We start from the raw sequence: 21,174 nt of genomic DNA on the forward strand, positions 1-21,174 counted from the left end.
ATTACAGACCTCTCAAGCAAGTACAGCGGGTCATTTTGAGGTAATTAGGCCAAATTAATATTTTGTGTTCAATTATTTACTTATGTGTCAAGTAGCCACTACATAATTACGCAGTGGGGTCTTGTATCACACTGAAGAGCTTTCTTTGCATAACAATACGCTGACCGTACACTATCCCTTATTCTTGCTGTGCCCCTCTTTTTAAAACACTGCGCCTCCCAGTTTGGGAACCACTGAGCTAACCTAATGACGCAGATCAAGGTTTTGGCAATGTCCCTCTACTGAAAAAGGTTAGTTCACCCAAAAATTTTAATTCTGTCATCAACTACTCTCTCTCATGTCGTGACAACGCCGCCAAGTCTTTTGTTCATCTTTGGAAAACAAATGAAGATATTTTTAATGATATTAAAAATATATATATATATATATATTTCTGTCCCTTCACTGACAGTCCTACTACTTTGACGCTTCAAAAAGTTTATAAAGAGATTGTTAAACTAATCCATATGAATTTAGCGGTTTAGTCCATATTTTCTGAAGGGACTCGATCACTTTATGACGAAACTATTGAATTTACGCTTTTATTCACATATAAACATTGATTAGCGAACATAAACAGAAGCTCAACTGAACCTGCTTGACACGCAAGAAGAAACTTCATTGGTTCTTGCTGAAGCTCAAACGTGCTGCGTAACACGAGAATGAACCTCATCGGTTCTTACAGAGGCTCAAACGTGCTGCGTAACACGAGAATGAATCTCATTGGTTCTTACAGAAGCTCAAACGTGTTGTGTAACATGAGAATGAACCTCATTGGTTCTTGCTGAAGCTCAAACGTGCTGCGTAACACGAGAATTAACCTCATCAGTTCTTGCAGAAGCTCAAACGTGCTGCGTTACACGATTATGAATCTCATTGGTTCTTACAGAAGCTCAAACGTGTTGTGTAACACGAGAATGAACATCATTGGTTCTTGAGGAAACTCAAACGTGCTGCGTAACACGAGAATGAACCTCATCGGTTATTGCAGAAGCTCAAACGTGCTGCGTAACACGAGAATTAATCTCATTGGTTCTTACAGAAGCTCAAACGTGTTGTGTAACACGAGAATGAACATCATTGGTTCTTGCTGAAGCTCAAACGTGCTGCGTAACACGAGAATGAACCTCATTGGTTCTTGCAGAAGCTCAAACGTGCTGCGTAACACGAGAATGAATCTCATTGGTTCTTACAGAAGCTCAAACGTGTTGTGTAACATGAGAATGAACATCATTGGTTCTTGAGGAAACTCAAACATTCTGTGTAACATGAGAATTGAACCTCATTGGTTCTTGCTGAAGCTCAAACGTGCTGCATAACACGAGAATGAATCTCATTGGTTCTTACAGAAGCTCAAACGTGTTGTGTAACACGAGAATGAACATCATTGGTTCTTGAGGAACCTCAAACGTGCTGCGTAACACGAGAATGAACCTCATTGGTTCTTGCTGAAGCTCAAACGTGCTGCGTAACACGAGAATGACTACGTCTACGCTAATATTAGTTTCTCTGTTTATCCCAAGGTTTAACGTAGTCCGCCTGATCCAGGCCGTATCCAGATCTGATGAAGGACCTGCGCCTGGACATGACGACAATGCAGTCCTGAAGTGTCAACTAGTCCCTCCCCTGTGAAAGCCTCCTTCCCTTCCCTTCCCCGATACGCAGAAGCGACTAAAAATTCTGTATTATGCAGGCCAGACCAGTAATTTGGTGAGGTCAATTTGAAAGAAAGAAACATATTTATTCAAACGCACATACCTATAGACTAAACGCATAATATGCATGAGCACCTTGTTGGAACCTATGTCAATGTTTGCGTTCTGGAGCCACCAAACACTGTTGTTGTGCAAATGAATGGCCAGGACACATTAAAAGTTTTCTGTTTTCTGTTAGAATGGTGTCGTGTTAGCGGCCCCTAAGTTAATAACTAATGATCTTTGCAACGGAAGTGAATCAATCAAAACTAACTTTAGCTGGACAATACATTTATTCTAGAGCTGAAGTAAAGCCAAAACAATCTCTGTTACTTTAATTTCCTATTATCACTTTAAAGCTGCTTTGAAACAATCTATATTCTTAAAAGCACTATATAAATGAAGGTGACTTGACTTTATTTTGATGCTACCCAACAGACATTCTGCTGACTATAAGTAACTTTGCAACTGCATGTCAACTTATTCTACTGACACCAATCCCTAACCTCACAGTCTACTACAGTCTACTGATACTCTCATGAGAGTTAGTTGACATGTAGTTGCAAAGTCTAATGTCTTAAGTTGAACATTGTAATAAAGTTTAACCCACAAGTGTTCGACTGTTCTTGTTATTTACTGTATATTGGCTCGTTTCCACTGAGCAGCACAGTACGGTACGGTACAGTACGGTACGGTTCGGTTCGGGTCTGTTAACCATGATCTGGCTAGCGTTTCCACTGCCAACAGTACCCTTACTTGATAGGCGTGGTGTTTCGATCGACGTCATTTTCGCGCGAAGAAGAACATAGTAAACTACAATGGATGACATATACAGCAGATCTTGTTCTTGCTTGTTAGCAGAGTAACTTACGCAGACAACAGGGAATACTGTTTCACATCAACCAGTTTCGTTCAGACTGGCGCACTTTTATTTAAACAGAAACATGTGCATTCATTCAGTCACTGATTAGGTCACATGACATACACTCTGCAATATGATTGCCTGGTTCAAAGAAAAAATAAATAAAAGGTAAACAAATCAAATATAAATGAGAGCACAATATTTATAAATCTCAACACCCCCACTTGCTCTCACATTTCTATTTCATCATTTCCAGTTCATCATCTCAATACAAGTACAAAATTCATACACCAAACATAAATGAGTTAAATTTCATTAACTTGAGCTTTGTTGCGGGTTTTGTTAGCACATCTGCAACCATATCACCAGTTGGACAGTATTCCAGACTAATTCTGCCCTCCTTTATCACAGATCTCACAAAATGATATTTAATGTCCACATGTTTACACCTCTGTTTATACACAGGATTTTTTGCTAAAGCAATGGCACCCTGATTGTCCTCATACACTCTCGATTCATATTTCTGACCATCAATGTTTTCTAACAATTGCTGTAGAAATAAACACTCCTGTACAGTCGCAGCTAAAGCCATATACTCTGCTTCACAAGTCGACAGTGCAACAGTAGGCTGTCTTTTGGTCTTCCATGAGACCAGTGGACCATTTTTGTTTAGGCTAACACAGTAACCTGTAGTACGTTCTTAAAAGCGTCACTCAGCTCGCGATCTGCTACTCCGGTTACTCTGCCTCTTTTCGTTTTCATTTAAATAAATTAAACATTATAGGGACACAAATGTGGTTCATGCGCAACGCATATTGATCATTCACTGCACGTTATGTTATTCTATTTATAACAAAACGAAATTTAAAACACAACCCTAACGTTACCCCTTTTCGTTTAAATAATAAAAAAAAATTACACATATTACAGGCAATATATGCATTTGTACAAATGTTGCAATAAACATCAGTGATAATCTTGTAATAAGAAAATGACAAGAAACCATATTTCTTTTTGTAAAATTTCAGTTTTATCAATAATAGCCAATATAAAAGTTTAAGTAAAAGGTACAAGAAGCTATACAATAAGAAATAAAGCAAACAATTCAGTCAAATGTCCAAAAGCTGCGCTCTAGTCTAACATTACAACAGTAAAGTTAAATACAAATAGCCTATAATATGAAACTAAACTTAGCCCTCAGCCAAAACGATTGACAGGGAACGAATTATATATTCACGAGACCAAAGATCGCCCGTTAGGTCTGCACAAGACGAATTATATCTCATGTTTAACCACTACCGTCGGAGTCATCGGCGAACGTCAGAAGAACTAACTTAGCCGAGGAAAGGCTCATCCAGCCGGGAAACATGAGCGCCGAGCGCCCGCTGATCGCATGGATCTCACAACCGGGGAAAAACAAATCATCTTTATAAATAAACCACAGATTTGAGCTTTAAACAACTACATTCTCGCCTGAAAAACTCTTCAAATTACATTTCGTGACACAGTAACAGTAGTATTATATTAAACTGTATATTAAAAAATGGCGCTTCTTATGTTGTCATTCCCCTCGTAGCACGCGCAAGTGACGATTCTCTGTCAACCAATCAACGTCCTGCAGTGAGTCTAGCTCCACCTTTTAGTACCGTACCACTGTGCTAGGTACCCCAACGGAAGGGTACCCAAAAAGTGGTACGGTACGGTTCGGCTTTTTGGTACCATTCTCAACTTTTGGCAGTGGAAACGCAAATAAAAGGGTACCGACCCGTACCGTACCGTACCGCTCGGTGGAAACGCGCCATATGTAAACCTGGTTCCCTATCAGTCGGTCACTCTCGACGTACGTCAGGACGGGCGAATAGGAATCTGGCTAGAGAGGCCAGTTACGGAGGCCAGCAGAAGGGAAAGGCTGTTTCCAAGCAGAGGATGGCTCACTGGATAGTGGATGTCATCGCCTTGGCTTACCAAGCACAAGGCGTACCCTGCCCACTCAGGTTGCATGCTCACTCCACGAGAGGTGTTACATCCTCCTGGGTGCTGGCACATGGCTCCTCGCTAACAGATTTCTGTACAGCTGCGGGCTGGGCGACACCTAACACGTTCGCTAGATATTATAGCCTATGTGTAGAGCCGTGTTCTCACCTTAAAGCTACACTGTGTGATATTTTCCCCCATCTAGCGGTGAAATTGTATATGACTACCCAGTGAATATTAGTTTCTGTTCCTTTCAATTTCGAGGGCGTTTTAACTCCTACGGTGGCCGTATTATTTCAAGATTAACATGGCTTCCAGTTCGACTTCGTCCAATTGCACCTTTAAAACTATCACCTGTGATCCGTCGCAGCACAGATTTATGTTACAAGGTAAACAATACTTTTTCACCATTGACGTGAGGAAAAGTAATGCAAGTTATACTAGGTCGTTCTGGCGTTATGCACAACCATGCTATGGTTAGACAAGCAACTATAAAACTTCGAATTTACACAAATAGGCTGGATTACCTCTCGAGAGGAAAGCAGGCAACTTTGCCGTCCGTTTTAAAATCTTTGCTCCTCGAGCTCTTTCCATCTGGGAAAGGTTACTCCAATATTGACTTTGGTCTTGCTGATTTGCCTGTCGCGTTGACGTTTTAATTCTCTCTTTCGCTTCCTTGGCGACTCTGCTACATGTCCTCAAAAATAGGCGTGATCCTCCATCTTCAGCAATCTTTCAAATCTGCCGGCAGTCGGAAGTAATCTCCCCCTCGCATTCGTCTCTGTGTCACTGAGTGTAACGCGCGAAAGGCGAAGCTTGAATTTACCGGTATGTCCCTCTTTGGCTAATGTAGTTTCAAGATGGAGGGGCAACATGGCGACCGGCATTCAAACCCCTCACCCGTATGTACTTTCAATGGCAGATTATAAACTTACGAGAATACTTTATTACTTGAAAGAAGTAAATATACATTAATGAGCACATATATTTTTGATAGAACTAAGTGTTTTTTGCTAAGAATCAACTAAAAAAATTACACAGTGTAGCTTTAAACGGGTAGAAGCACTGAGAGGCCCGGCGCTGTTGGCTTGCTGCACCTACTGTGCACCCTTATTGCTCCAGAGTGAAAAACCTGTTGAGTCCTCCAAAACCCTCGGCCCGGACATGGCGGAGCGTCCAGCGCCAGGCCCTTATCCTTTGAAGCGGGTCTGGGCTGGGTCCCATATGTGTGACCCTGCGGGGAACCCATATGTGTATTTCCACAGCATTCTCCTTCCGAACAGAAAGGGCACGCTTTCCCAGTGCTATCCAATAATCTCACTGTATGGGTTATCACAGAACAACAGTGACAGATACACTCTGTGTAAGCCCTCTCCTATCAGGAGATATCGTGTGTTCCTATCGTCCTTCCAGGCAAGAGGCTCGCAGAGGGCGCTGGATGGGGTCAGCAGCTGTGGCGCTTTGGTAGTGATTTCTATTCGTCGGTCACGACCGACTGATAGGGAACGTCTTGGTAACGTATGGTAACCCTCGCTCCCTGAAGGAGGGAACGGAGACGTACGTGCCATCTCCACATCTGCTGCGACCAGCCGGGGCAGCCAACTCATCGGCTCGGCTCCTCAGCAATCGTACCTGCGGCTCATTATACACCCGCGCTGTGTGGCTGAACAGCTGGATGCAAATGATTGCATGCCAATGTGCATTATCTCGTTTAGTTTCACTCGAAGTAGATTGGCCTCTCTAGCGAGATTCCTATTCATCGGTCACGACGTGCGTCTCCGTTCCCTACTTCAGGGAACGAGGGTTACCATACGTAACAGAGACGTTTTATTTAGAAGAATGTATTTTTGTGCGCCGAGAACCATTACAAAGGAACAGCAGCCAGGACAGCTTTGCAAAAGAATGTATTTTTGTGCGCCGAGAACCATAACAAAGGAACAGCAGCCAGGACAGCTTTGCAATCAGGCGTAAAACTACACCCAGAGAAGAATTACTGCTTTCTAGGAAACACACAAACAGCTGACAACAGCAACTCCGTAGAACCGTCAATTATGAATGAGATCATTTTACCACCCTACACTCCAGAGACAGTCGTAGTACACACTAGCAATGAGCACAAAAAAAAACCTTGACAGGAGATAGAGACCAGGACAGCTTTGAGACAAGATGAGTTGAAAAGAGACTAGATGAGGAGAGATGAGAGATAGGATGGAACCAGAGAAGAGACAAGAAATGACAAGAGATAACAAACGAGACAAAAGATGAGAGGAGACAAACTAGTAGCAAGAGACTAGATGAAATGAGAAAAGAGGATTAGACTGTATAAGAGGACAAGATGAGACGAAATGAGAAGACAAGCTATGAGATGAGACAAGTAAGTTAAATAAGAGACTGTATGAGAACAGAAAAAAAGAGAAAGGAGATGAGATGAGAAATGAGAATAAAAATATACGGGGAGAGATGAGAGAGACAAGGGATGAGGAGAGAGAAGGGGCAATTTGAGACATGAGATGAGAAAAGAAACTAGGGGATGAGAAAAGACGCTATATGTAAAAACACAGACACAAAAGACGAGATGAGGAAAAATTAGACGAGAAGAGATGAGAAAGCCAAAAGAGGAGAGATGAGAAGAGACAGGATGAGCGAGACAAGAGAAGAGAAGAACAGAATAACAGAAGAAACGTCAAGAAGTGACAACAAGAGAAGACACGAGACAAGAATGGAAAAGACGAGGAGAATAAACAAAAAGAGGTGAAAATAGAAGAGACAAGAGGAGAAGAGAAAAGAAAACAGATTATTTGAAAAGAGAAAAGAGACATGCTGAGTTGAGACTAGATGCAATCATAGAGAAGAAGAGAGAAGAAGACAAACTATGAAATGAGGAGACAAAAGGGCCAAGATAAGACACAACACAAGAAAATAAGAGACGAGAAGAGATGAGAAACATGACATGGAAAAGAGACAAGAGATGAACAGAAGAGAAGAGAAAAAAAGATTTGAAAAGAAGAGACCAATAAGACCAACGAGATGAAGCTAGATGAAATGAGATTAAAAAAGGGACAAGAAGAGACAGATGGAGACTGAAAGAGTTCTAACACATAATACTTGCAGATCCTGCAGATCTCTTGCAGAGAGATTGCAGATCCGTGAGCCAGTTAGTATGTGGTGCAGAGGACCACACATCTCACCCTTCCTGTTCAACGTGTTTGCAACATCATGCCATCAAGATAGTTCTGTCATATTCATTCTGTGTGAATCTTCAAAAACACAAAGTCCCATCGACTGTAAAACATGTAAACATTTAAAAGACGTCACATGGCCATGACCTCCTCACACAATACATCTCCCCATGAGGTCAACAGTTAATGATGAGGTTTTGACTTCTAATCTCTGATCTTCCATTAGAATCAGCAGTTTCTACATAAACGCACAAAGACAGCTGGATGCAATTGTGTTGCTAAAACAAAACCAGCATGACTGCGGGTAATTGCCTAGTGGACTGATATTATAATAATTTATCATGTATGCGAAACTATACGTGCACAAAAATAAAACGGCAATCTCAAACGTTGCTTAATGTGACACTGTATGAGAGATAAATGTAAACATACGTATGAGCCGGTTATAAGGATAGAAGCGCTCATGTTATATATGGATCTGATCTTGTCGTGCTCAGCAAATTCAGGATTTGCCCGGCCACCCTGACCCAAATCCACAGTCGTAATCTCCCATCATTCAAGAGCTGGAAGGAAAGGTGGTGAAAGATGAGTCACATGTTCATTACTGCAATTTATTATAGGCTCCATATTTCCTGGAACTCATTAAATGAGCTTGATTTGTCCAAACACAACGACAAAAGTTTTGATCACTAAAAGGTGTTTAGTTCCATGTAATAGTCAGTTCTGGTAATTTCTTACAATGTGGCACGTAAGTGGATCTAACGGCTAACTTAAGATCAGGGCTTTTAAATAATTGACGAGACAAGACCTCCACAATAGAGAAGTGCTAAATGACTAAGCAGAAAGGCCAGTTAAAGCACTTGAAATGTCATCTATTTTTATTGTCTATTTTTCCTCTGAATTCCACTTCTAATGTAAGTTAAGGCTTATTAAAACCAAAAACATTTTGTATCATTATTTTCCACATAAACACAAATTCCCTTGACTTTTTTAAGATTTGATTAATTTCCATGATTTTCCAGGCAGAATTTTATCTGGGAACCCTGCAGATTAGATCTGCATATAGTACAAAACAGCAATCTCCTGTTTTTCATGATGCGTCACCTTTAATTAAGAGTATCTCCTGATCTGAGAAGAGAGTGAGTTCCTGCTGAGAAAGCTGAAGAGGACTAAAGAAACACCCATTCATTTATATCCACCTCATGACCAAGAGTATATGGACACCTCCTTCTAATGAATGGGTTTGGCTGTTCCAGTAATTCTAGTGAAGACAAACGTAGCATTAGCACTACATAATGCCATTCTAGAGAATTATCATCAAGTGTGTTTGTCTAGAACAAACTCAATGTGGCCATCCAGAAAAAAGGTTGTACAGGAAGACCAAAGTCCATCAGTCCTAGTCGATTATAAAAAAAAATCTGCATGTATATACTGTTCGAAAGTAATTTATCATATTGAAAACACACCTTTATATGGTCATAAATCATGGGACGTGGAAGCAGAAAATGAGCAGAAGGCAGAAACACACAGAATGAGGATGTCTGCAGGCCACAAAGCCAACGGCAGCTTGGCCACAGAGAGCAAAACATGCCTGACACACTTGCACACAAAACCTGCACAGGAACAATGTGTGACGTTTGTGTATGAGTTAAAAGACATTGCAACACCAGCTCCTGTCACACAACACGTTCTCCTAAATCAAATCTCAAGCGCAGTGTCTGCGAACCTCTCTTGAGAAGCTGTGAATGTAGTTGTCATTTTGAAAAATTTTACCACTTGGCCAATGATAGTAGTGGTGGCTTGAGACCAGCATGTTTTAGAGCTGATCTTTCTGGTGGAAACGTGTAGAATGGGGGTGAGATTGTGCTTAGGTTTCAGTACCAGTTGGTGTAAAATGACAGACAAAGAGTTATGATGATTCAGTGAGGCGTACTTTGTTAATACGATGGAGACGGCGTCGTTTAGGATGCTCTCCCCGAACACCAGCATATTGAGCACCGGATCCACATTCAGGGCATTAAAGATGGCGATAGTGGCGACTGGATCCACAGCGGAGATCAGAGAACCAAACGCAAAACTAGAGAGAGAAGAACAGCAGAGGAAAACCATGAAGACATGAACGTACACGCCAAAGCCTTTGCTCAATAGTTTCAGATGTTCTTCTCACCTGTCTGTCATTGTCATCTTGTAAATAACATCAGCCTATTCAAGAAACACATCCAAACATAACAGTCATAATCATGGAGAGATCATGCCAAAGGAGCGGTTAAGGTGTGCCAACTAGTCCAACTAGATAAACCACTTTACTGAACCTCTGATCACTAATAGGTCTGCTTACATGGAAACTGTTGATGTCTATTAAAACAGAAATAAAATACCTGTCCCAGGAAATAGATCCCCCCTCCTACGATGAAGGCTGAAATCGCTGTTCCAAAGACGGCGAATAATGTGATTGAGCCGATGTTTTGGAAAAAATTACCCTGTGGAATAAAAACGTGTCGTTTATATCCATGTATAGAACTATAACAGTCTCTGAATCCAGACTCAAAAATGAACATATTCATTAAAAAAGGTTTGCTACTCTATACAGCTTTTAATATTTATTATTATTATTATTAAAGCAATAAACCGCCTGCATCACATGGCTTAGTGTTTCATTTGAACTTCCGGGTCTCACCGTTACAATATATAATTTGTAAGGCCAAGTCTTCACATGCAGTTTCACAAAGCTTAACTACACTAAACCTGCTTCGTTTTAAGACACCAACTTGCGGTGAGATTCAGCAACTGCTCTGAGCAATTCTGTTCACTCAGTGGAGGACTCATTATAACTCGTAACTACTGAGTTTGGACCTTTCAGACGGATTCAGTTCGGGTGCTTAAAGCATAATAGCATATAGTGCTGACATATTTTACAACAACTTATTCATGGCTCTTTTTTGAAAATGAATAATATCTCAGTAATATTTACCTTATGCAATGAGTATCCAGACTCAAAAATGATTGGCGGTAAAAGTAATAGGAAGAACATATTGGGACGAAACATCTCCTCTTCCTGTGAAAGAAAGGAAGAAAGAAAGAAAGATACTTGAACATACAGACATTTTATTTAATCGTGGATACTGCTCATATGAATACTGTTATTAGTAACAGTAGGTTAGTCTTACAAGCATTTCAGTCTATTATGTGATTGTGAGTTCAGTCAGGGGTGATTGTGAAATCAACACACAGTAAGAGTTTAAAACTGGCCCACTTCTGAGGAAAACCGCAGATACCCTGTTTGCATAGTATTTACACTATTAACATAGTCATTTTCAATGATAAGTGCCCGACGCAAATCTAAAATGGGTTGGTCTGAAGTAGCTTCATTACTCATAGGTGTGGTTTGGGCATAACGTGAAATAAACCAATCAGAGCGACATCTCACATTCCCTTTAAGAGCAGGCGCGCTTTTTCCATGGCGGATTGATATTATAATGGCGGATTTGCCAGGCGCACGCCAGGAGCGGTTCACAGCCGAGGAGACCGACATTCTCGTCAGGGCCGTAAAAGACAGAGAAGTGACATTGTATGGGGATGGAGAAACACACCCAAATTAGCTTCGGTTAAACAGGCGTATATTAACTTGGGTAAATGTGTAAGCTAGATTTATGCCTATTTTATGGACACCACAATGATTTCCCTCGTGTGTAAATATTTTTCCTTGTAATAATGTATGGTTTTCTAAAAATGAGAACTGATGCGTCTGTGTGTAGATGAGATAAGCAAAGTGTATGCACGTTGTGCACACGCTACATTGGCCAAGCATGGGCCCTTAAAATAGCATATGAATAACATGCGCAACGTGCCACTGACTTTAGACTAGGTTTTTCCTGGTCAGTGGCGGAATTGTTTTCTGAAACTGCAAAATAGCACCAGGGAACGTTTGCGCCGGAACACGCCTCCTCTCTTCGCTGAACCGCCCCCGGGAGCGCAAGTTCATTTCCTAGTTTACCGACGTGCGTCTGTGGAGGGAAAAGTCCGCTGTGCGCGGGTGCAAAATAGGAATGATACATGCGTCGGTGTACAAAGTCAATTGCGCTGGGTGCAAGATAGGGGCCACAGTGTCAGTGACTGAGTGTGTGTAATGTGTTTGCAAACATATGCGTATATTTGTGTGTGCAAGTAAACATGTACATTATACTGGAGTACAAAGCAGAATTGCGTTGATCCTGTGACAGTGATAATGATGGCATGCGTGCAGAGATGTACAAAGATCCCCTTCACGCATGTGACCACCAGCGCATCACATTTCAACACTTGCACACTGTCATTCTTGAAGTTCCTGTGTAGGGAGGCCTTGCTCCACCACATTCTCTTTCAGTTCCACAACGATCCATCACTCAGGCACTCACTGAGGGACGAAATCTACATGTTGGGTCATGAACGTTGAGAGAAATTCAGGGAACCGTCTTGACAACGGCAGAGAAATATGAGAGGAATTAGGAATTGTGTAGGTGTTAAAACATGAATGAGAGTTGCATGAGAGTTGTTGGAATTTTTGTTGTAACTCTGGGAACTTTTTTAGACGTGATATGCAAGCTTCTGACGGCAAAGCTTTTACGATCAGAAGGCAGCAAAATGACGTTGCCTTAATTAAAAGCACTAATATTCATGGATAAAGCCAGAAACACTGCATGCGAATGCAAACACACTCAACGTAAGCTTGATCTGATAAAAATTGTCAGAATGCGTTTCGTAACTAAGGAAGCACACATTGCATTATCAGAGTTGTCGCAAGGGCTGCTAAGGTTGGGCGTAAGTGTAAACCAGGGTTTTTTTAACCGCTCTTTGAGCCCAAGGCAATCCCAGGATGCATTGCAACAAGCTCTGTGGAAATTAGCATTTTGAAAATGTCGTTCTGAAATCTAACTAAAACCTAAAAGCATGTCCATCCAACTGAAGATTAATCATTTCAACCAACATTTGTGCCATTTTTATTTTTTTGTGCTTAATAGAGTTTCAAGTTTTTAGTTTAACATCTGGCTTTTAGACCAACAAAAATGTGAGCAAAACACCAGGGAAACGTTATTAACATCAATAACTAAACTAACAAGCAAAGAAAATCAATGGTTAGTGAAAGGTCTATTCATGCTTCGAGCAAAACAAAACAGCTTCCAATGTCTGTTTATTCACATGCTTTAATGGAAAAAGCAATGTAAAGGGTTAGTTTACACATGTTTTCATGTTTTAAAGGGTTAGTTCACACAAAAATAAAAACTCTGTCATCATTTACGCGCCTTCACGTCGTTCCAAACCCATAAGACTTTCGTTCATCTCCGAAACACAAATGAAGATCTTTGTATTGAGACACAATCGCTTCAAATGATGAACATTTTAATTCAGCGATTACTTTTACAATGTCTTTGTGAACTTTTTGAAACATTTGATAAAATGAACTATAAATGGAGGGACAGAAATCTCTCAGGTTTCATTAAAAAAATATATGAATTTGTGTTTTAAAGATAAACAAAAGTTAAGCTGGGTTTGGAACGACATGAGGGAGAGTAAATTACAACACTTTTATTTTTGGATGGACTATCCCTTTAACACTTCCCCAACCATTGTTGGGATTTTCCGGCAATCCATGTTTTCACTGTTATATAAAAGTGCTATAACACATCTTCTCAAAGAGTACAGGAACCCTTCTTTTTAAATTGGAGTTCTTGAAATGTTCAGTGCATGTGTGTGTAAAACGTGAGGTAAAAGGACACGAGCTCTTGAAGCTCCGACCCCTGTGCTGGGAGCAGCAGCTCATTTGCATTTAAAGGGACACACACAAAAACGGTGCGTTTTTGCTCGCCCTCAAAAAGTGACAATTTTAACATGCTATATAAACATATCTGTGGGGTATTTTGAGCTAACACTTCACATACACACTCTGGGGACATCAGAGACTTATTTTACATCTTGTGAAAAGGGGATTATACCACCTCTTTAAGTATAGTATCTCCCATCCAAAAACAAGCAAAGAAGCAGCAGAAACAAGCGATAGAAGCGAAAGCTAATGTGATCATCAAACATTAAGCGGCATTTAAATCAAAACAGCCGAACGTAACCAAATGAAATGTTGACCCAGGACGAGGTACAGGACAATAGCTACGTTTCAATTACCTTTCAAAATACGCTCAATGGAAACATGTCAATTTCGCTTGAAAAAAGTGTTTACGCTCGCATGAGGTGTTTTCAGGCAATTCGGAAAAGGAATATTTGCAAAACTGCAATGGAAATAGTTGTTAAAGGGGTGGTTGATTATGATTTCACTTTTCTAACTTTAGTTAGTGTGTAATGTTGCTGTTTGAGCATAAACAACATCTGCAAAGTCCCGACGCTCAAAGTTCAAAGCAAAGGGAGATTTTAAAAAAAAAAAATTAATAAATCGTTTTTTTAAGGACTACAACAAACGGCTGGTAGAGACTACACCACATTCCTCCCGGGTTAGTGACATCATGAACCCTAAAATTTACATAACCCGCCCCCGGAACACGATTTATAGATTATCATGACAGAATATGCTAATCAATGACTAGAAGATAACTACACATAAATTCATCAACTAACCATTCAGAAATGTTGTCTACATGTTGCCACTTCTTGAGTCTCTCCATCATTGTCTGACTCCGGTTTGAACATAAAAGGCTGAAAGTTCTTGAAATGTTCAGTACATGTCTGTTTGAGGTAAAAGGACACAAGCTGTTGAAGCTCCGCCCCCTGTGCCGGGAGCAGCAGCTCATTTGCATTTAAAGGGACAGACACAAAAACGGTGTGTTTTTGCTCGCCCTCAAAAAGTGACAATTTTAACATGCTATATAAAAATATCTGTGGGGTATTTTGAGCTAAAACTTCACATACACACTCTGGGGACTTCTTTTACATCTTGTGAAAAGTGCATTATACCACCCCTTTAAGCATTTACAGGTCACCTGACGTAGATGGGGCAGAAGACGACACAAAAATAAAATCAGAAAAGACAAAAGAACAAACCACAAAGAAATGCTACAATTTATCAAGAGCTTGAAGCAGATCTTAGGGAGAAACACCCAGAAACGCCTCATATGAGCCGCTCACAGTATAAGAGTCTTTCCTTGCCATTAAAGGGGTCATATAATGGTACATGCACTTTTACAAGTTGATTGTACTGAAATGTGTGTTGGCAGTGCCTGTACACAACCATCATAAAATGATAAAAATCCATCCAGTGTTTGTTTTTTTATCTTCTTATATGTTTCCTCCCATCTCAAATCAAGCTGTTCGATATTGTGACGTCAAAAAATCGACGCCCCTCCCACGATGGTTGATTGACAGCAGCGTTTCAACACAGACCCGCCCTCGTGAGCGAGCTGTCAATCATAGCACGCGCCGACCGGCGCGTTCATTGTTGATACTGGAGCACTGAGCAGAATGGTGTCTAAGCGAGTGTGGTGTTCTGTTCTTGGGTCTAATAAAGAACACAGCAGTCATGTTGATGTTCCTAAATCCGTACAGCTGAAGACGCAGTGGCTGAGTTTGTTTTCGAAGGGAATATTCCCCATGATCAACGTCAATGCTTTCATGTTTGCGCGAATCATTTCACCAGACTGCTTTAGAAACAAGGATCAGTAAAAAGCTGGTTATTTGCTAAGAAGCTGCTCCTGAAAAAAGAATCAGTACCAACTATTCGTGTTCCTGCTGCACCTCCAGAAGAACTGAAGTGAGTGTAACGTTTTATTGACCTTTATATTAATCTTTATATTAATCTTTGCAAATCGCTTGCTGCACGCTTCACGATGAATGCGGCTGTTTACACTCAGGGTACATTACGGCATGTTTTCTATGTACGACGTTCTCAATATAATTCATAATCCCACGTTTATAATGAACAACGTGTTATGGTTATTGTGTTACAAACGGTGTATGCACAGAACAGAGGGGCGGAGTGAGCAAAGCTCATTATCATTTAAAGACACATGCACTTAAACGGCGTGCTGAAAACAGAGCTGTTTTTGACCAGGTTAAAGGAGTGTTTTCTTACAATACTAATGAGAATTTTTAATTAAAGTATATTACAAACTTTTAATTTAGACCCTAAAGAATCATATTAGCTTGTACAAAAATGACATTATATGACCCCTTTAATGCTTGTAAAACATGCCTATGTCTTCTTTCATTATAATAACGGCTAGTGCGGTGGCTGAGATATACTGTACGTAAACCTACTAACATCCGTTGCCATGGTTTTTGGGATGACTTATCACGAGAGGAAAAACATACGTTTTAGTTGCATAACATTGGTTAATGGAAACGCCGTAATTTCACAATAGTTTTCTATCTACATGCAAAAGTTTTGTGCAAATCTGTAATGGAAACATGGCTTGTGAAGCTTCAGGGGTGTTGATGGACATGATCTACTCGACCTGTGTTTTGATCATCGTTCTGAATCCAAGTCTTTGACACAAACGTGACTTAAGACGTAAAGAGGGGAACAAGATGTACTTAAAAATGTTCCGTCACTAGATAGTTTCGATTCAGTCGTGGTAGATTTGTGGTAGATTTTAGTGAAGTGGCTGCCCACAAAAAGCTCTTCAAATCAGCCACTTCATTCATCGGTTAGGGTGTTGCCTTAGGAGGTCGCTGCCTATGTAGACAGCAGACAACAATGCAACCAACTAGGACTTGCTGAAGGCAACGAAACACGAAACATGTACATCACGAGGCAGAAAATCCTCAAACTTCAGCACATTTTTATTAGAAATGGGGCTCAGGAACGTTGTGTCAAGACACATGATTACATATGCATCGGGTGCAAAGCCTTATTTATGGACTCAGAGCATATGGGCAGACGGGTAAAGGTGCTTCGAGTCCATCTGTAGTGACAAGAGAACAGCATGTTGTAGCTTCGGGAGGACAAGCTGCTGGCAAGAACTAGCATGCTATTTTGAGGCTAGCCTCAATCAATCAATCGATCCAGTTTATTACAAACTCAGTTCATTTCTTTAGCTCATCTCATCTTTAAACTGATAGTCGGCTCACTGATTCTTGCAAAATGAGACAAAACATGTCACACAACCTGTCTTTAGTTTGTCAAATAGCAACATTTCTACTTTGAAATGGGTCAGAGATGATCATTAGTACGTTCTTAACGCAAGTGTCCCATTTCATTTCATTTTCTCTATATCAATGTCATTACATTATCACTCACTACCCCTAAAACCAGCTGTCTCAACTCAATATACTAATGTTGTCAAATGTACTGGTACTTTGGTATTGTCAGGGATATGTTGTGTTTTGTCTGAGTATCTAAGCCTTCAGTTTAAGTCTGTTCCTGGTCCGGTTTTTGTTCAGCGTTGATGGTTATGTGTTTGATTTCCCCGGGGATCTCCAAGTTATTCTCTTGTTCCTTGTTTAAATTAAGAATTAAAATATTATTCCAATGGACTCTTTTGTCGTGTGCTTAGTACAGCCACTAACCGTGACAGGAATCAAGTCAATATACAGTACAGGCCAAAAGTTTGGACACATTACTATTTTTAATGTTTTTGAAAGAAGTTTCTTCTGCTCATCAAGCCTGCATTTATTTGATCAAAAATACATAAAAAAATATATATATATATATATATATATATATATATATATATATTGTGATATATTATTATAATTTAAAATAATTGGTTTTCAATTTATTATAGGCTACTTTAAATTATCATTTATTTCTGTGATGCAAAGCTAAATTTTCAGCATCATTACTCCAGTCTTCAGTGTCACATGTGACATCCAGTCTATCACATGATCCTTTAGAAATCATTCTAATATTTTGATTTATTATGAGTGTTGGACACAGTTCTGCTGCCTAATATATTTGATGAATAAAAGGTTAAAAAGAACTGCATTTATTCAAAATAAAAAAATATTTTATAATAATATAAATCTTCTTGACTATCACTTTTTATCAATTTAACACATCCTTGCTGAATAAAAGTATTGATTTATTTCGAACAGCATGTTTTTTGAAGCGTTGAAGCCTATCACAGACATTTCTGTTGATGCAAAGCAACATTTTCTGCATCACTACTCTTCAGTATCACATGATCCTTCAGAAATCATAGTTTCATGATAAAAACCCACCCAGAGGAGAGAGCACATATGTGCATTTACACACAACTGTGTGAAGGTGCCCTAAGAAAAGTGCCTTACTGTGGGGTCAGATGAACCAGCAAAACGGCCTAAATCTGCAAAGGTCCTGAAGATTGGTCTACCCAAACTACATATTTTCAAAATCGACAAGATGGTTACATGAATAATCAATTTTGAAAATATGTTTGTACATTATGTGCCTTCTAGAAACATGTTTTATGCCACATCTCAAGAATCTGTGGTCTAAAAAAGCAGAAAAGAGTTGAAGCACAGAACGAATGAAGTGGAGACACGCTCCAGTTGAGCCGTTCATCCAGAGGGTCTCTGGTTACCAAAACACAGCGAGAACTGAGGGGCCCTCTTGACCTTTAGACTTCCTCAAACAAAAGGAAGCTCTGTACTCACAGAGCCTGGCATCACCTCACATCCCAGACAAAAATGTTAATTAAGGCCAGAGACAGAGATGAAAAGGTGGAGAGAGGAAGAGAAAACAGAGGCAGGCATGAGAAGCAAATGCTGGGGAGAGAGAGAGAGAGAGAGAGAGAGAGAGAGAGAGAGAGAGAGAGAGAGAGAGAGAGAGAGAGAGAGAGAGAGAGAGAGAGAGAGAGAGAGAGAGAGACTTTGTGAAGCCCGAGAGAATGAAACAGGAGACAGAAAGAGAATCAAAATATGAGAAGAGGAAGGAAACGAGGGAAGCGCAGGACAGAGAGATATGTGTGCACGGAATGATTTCCTCTGCTCTCAAAACCTGCTCTCTTCAGCTAACATTTGCATTACATCATCATTACGCCAGTCTTCAGAGTCACATGATCCTTCAGAAATCATTCTAATATGATCATTTGCTGCTCAGGAAACATTTCTGATTATTATCATTGTTGAAAACAGGTGTGCTGAGGAATAGTACAGCCAAAACTGAAAGCGTCCCGGTTATTTCCTCACCCCCACAGGCCATCCAATATGTACTCGACTCTCTTTCCTCAGCCGAAGACAAATGTAAGTGTGGCGGAAAACATTAAAGGATTTTTCTCCATTTAAAGTAAGTGAATGTTGCCCAACGTAGACCGTTTTTGACGGTCAAAAATCCATATTTAGGGCTTCAAAGGGCTCCACGCGACCCCAGCTGACAAATACGGGTCTAGCAAAACGGTCAGTCATTTCCAGAAAAAAAAAAAAAAAAAAAAAAAATATATATATATATATATATATATATATATATATATATACACTTAGATTAGTCTAGCTCTGCGAAGAATTGTTTACAAGGAGTGTGTGAATAATCAGAAAAAGTGTGAGTGAGTAATCAGGACATTTTCATTTTTGGCTGAACTATTCCTTTAATGTTTTTGCGGAAACCGTGATCCCTTTTTTTTCAGGATATTGACCTTATTCACAGCAGCGCCATCTTTGATTTTTAATTGGAATGAAAGCGAGGCTGTGAGGGACAGACATGCATCTCTTCAATGGGCTGTACTGTTATTTAATTAATTTTGGATTGTTCTGCTCATGAAACACTGGAAAAATATCTTTCCAAGAACTTTCATACCTGTCATGGCGCTGCTCTGAATAAGGTCTATTGTGATAAATCGAAAAAAATGTATAACATTATTTGAAATAGAATTTTCTGTAACAATGTAAACACCTTTACTGTTAATTTTAATCAATTTATTGCATCCTAAAGTATCAATTTATTTCAAAATGTAAAAAATGAAAATCTAACTGACCAAGTTTTGAAAAGTAGTGTAACTTTGACACATTTCAACCAAATCTCAGTAAGAAAAGCACAGTATGTAGTCGAGTAATGAGACAGTCGCCGCTTAATGAAATTCCCAACTGGTCACAGGACGTGTTACTGGATTACTAAACACTGGTGTTAGTACCAGTTGCAAACATAGCAAAATAAAACCAAAGTGATGGCGAGAGGATCGTACCTTCCAGTTGGCCAACTGCAGGGACTCGATGATCTTGATAAACGCTCCCATCAGAATCCCTGGAAAAGAAACGCCACATATATTGTGTACAATTAGTATCCGTTCAACTCCTGTCAAACTACCCTTTTTTTAAAGAAGTAATTACCTGCAATATGAATTATTAACAAAAGAATCGGTTGGACCAACTAAGAGGACCAATATTTTGTAATTCACCCAAAAATTAAAATGCTATTATTACTTATTTAATTGTTGACCATTATGTCATTCCTAAACTAATCTTTCTTCTGTGGAACATAAAAGAAGACATTTTGAGAAATGTCTCAAGTTGCACCCCAAATGACACACTATGCACTCATGCACTCAACCGTGTAGTGTATGCACTTTATTAGCTTATTTTATCTTCAGTGAACACACTGTTACTCGCACTATCAACACTACAAAACAGCATAAGATAGTGCATAAGTACGTGAACTGGGACACACCTTCAGAGGGTTTTCTGTCCACACAACAGATCTTAGTCAGGCTAGAGCCATATTAAACAGCGCTGTGACTGACAGAAGTTCAGTGTGTTCAATGGACTATACTGTGGTTTAACAAGATACCAAATGTTCAGCTATCGAAACATCGTCAACAAACTTTCAGTAAACAAAGACTTGAGTTGACAAGTCTATCCCTTACAGGTCTAGGCTTCCACTAACAATCTTCCTCTGGAATAACATGAGGGAGAGTAAATGATTTCGATTTTTGGGTGAACGATCGCTTTAAATGTTTACAAAGCCACTTTAATACTTTTGCATGCTAAGAGGAACTGATCAATCCCCATGTAATCTTACAGGAACTGACACTGAATGTGTTCATTCAGACTCACATTGTGAAACACATCATACCGTACACACACATACCTACTCCGAACATTCATTATTGATCGGTTAATTGATTGTTCTTAAAACAGAGTGATCTGATATCTAAGACACATTGCTTGATCACATGCAACAGGAACATTTTCTGTTTAGTGTTTCTGTCATCATGACTGACTCAGTCGCTTCGGCCGAGAATGAAGAGCAACTGTGAGGTAAGAGAATAAGATCATGAGGACACGTACCCAGCGAGACCACAGCCACGCTCTCCGGCAGAAAGTGCAGCTTGAATTTGATCAGCAGGTGCACCAGGATAATACAAATACCTGCGGGGGAAACATCAGTCAATAAAACCCACACACACACAGTTATAGTTACTGCAATAACACAGTGATATCTTGGTATCAGCACCACAGTCATCAAGCCGAGAAAATAAAATACATGTTTAAGACATCAAATTCATTCTTGTTTTGCAATAACAAGTATTAAGGG

At 39.9% G+C, this 21,174-nt stretch overlaps 1 protein-coding gene across 2 annotated transcripts in view; it reads right to left on the minus strand.

Annotated features, from left to right (window-relative positions):
• The window catches only part of slc9a8 (solute carrier family 9 member 8), a 38,664-nt gene that overhangs the window by 7,759 nt on the left and 9,731 nt on the right, over positions 1-21,174 (minus strand). For both annotated transcript variants that reach the window (XM_082145118.1, XM_082145119.1), the window contains exons 3-8: positions 20,928-21,008; positions 19,826-19,884; positions 10,720-10,803; positions 10,127-10,228; positions 9,916-9,950; positions 9,682-9,825 (exon numbers count right to left, since the gene is read on the minus strand). In XM_082145118.1, the coding sequence (XP_082001244.1) occupies positions 9,682-9,825; positions 9,916-9,950; positions 10,127-10,228; positions 10,720-10,803; positions 19,826-19,884; positions 20,928-21,008 (505 nt within the window). The remainder of the gene's footprint in view (positions 1-9,681; positions 9,826-9,915; positions 9,951-10,126; positions 10,229-10,719; positions 10,804-19,825; positions 19,885-20,927; positions 21,009-21,174) is intronic.

The sequence above is a fragment of the Leuciscus leuciscus genome (assembly GCF_965113295.1).
Source record: "Leuciscus leuciscus genome assembly, chromosome: 18".
Lineage (NCBI taxonomy): Eukaryota > Metazoa > Chordata > Actinopteri > Cypriniformes > Leuciscidae > Leuciscus > Leuciscus leuciscus.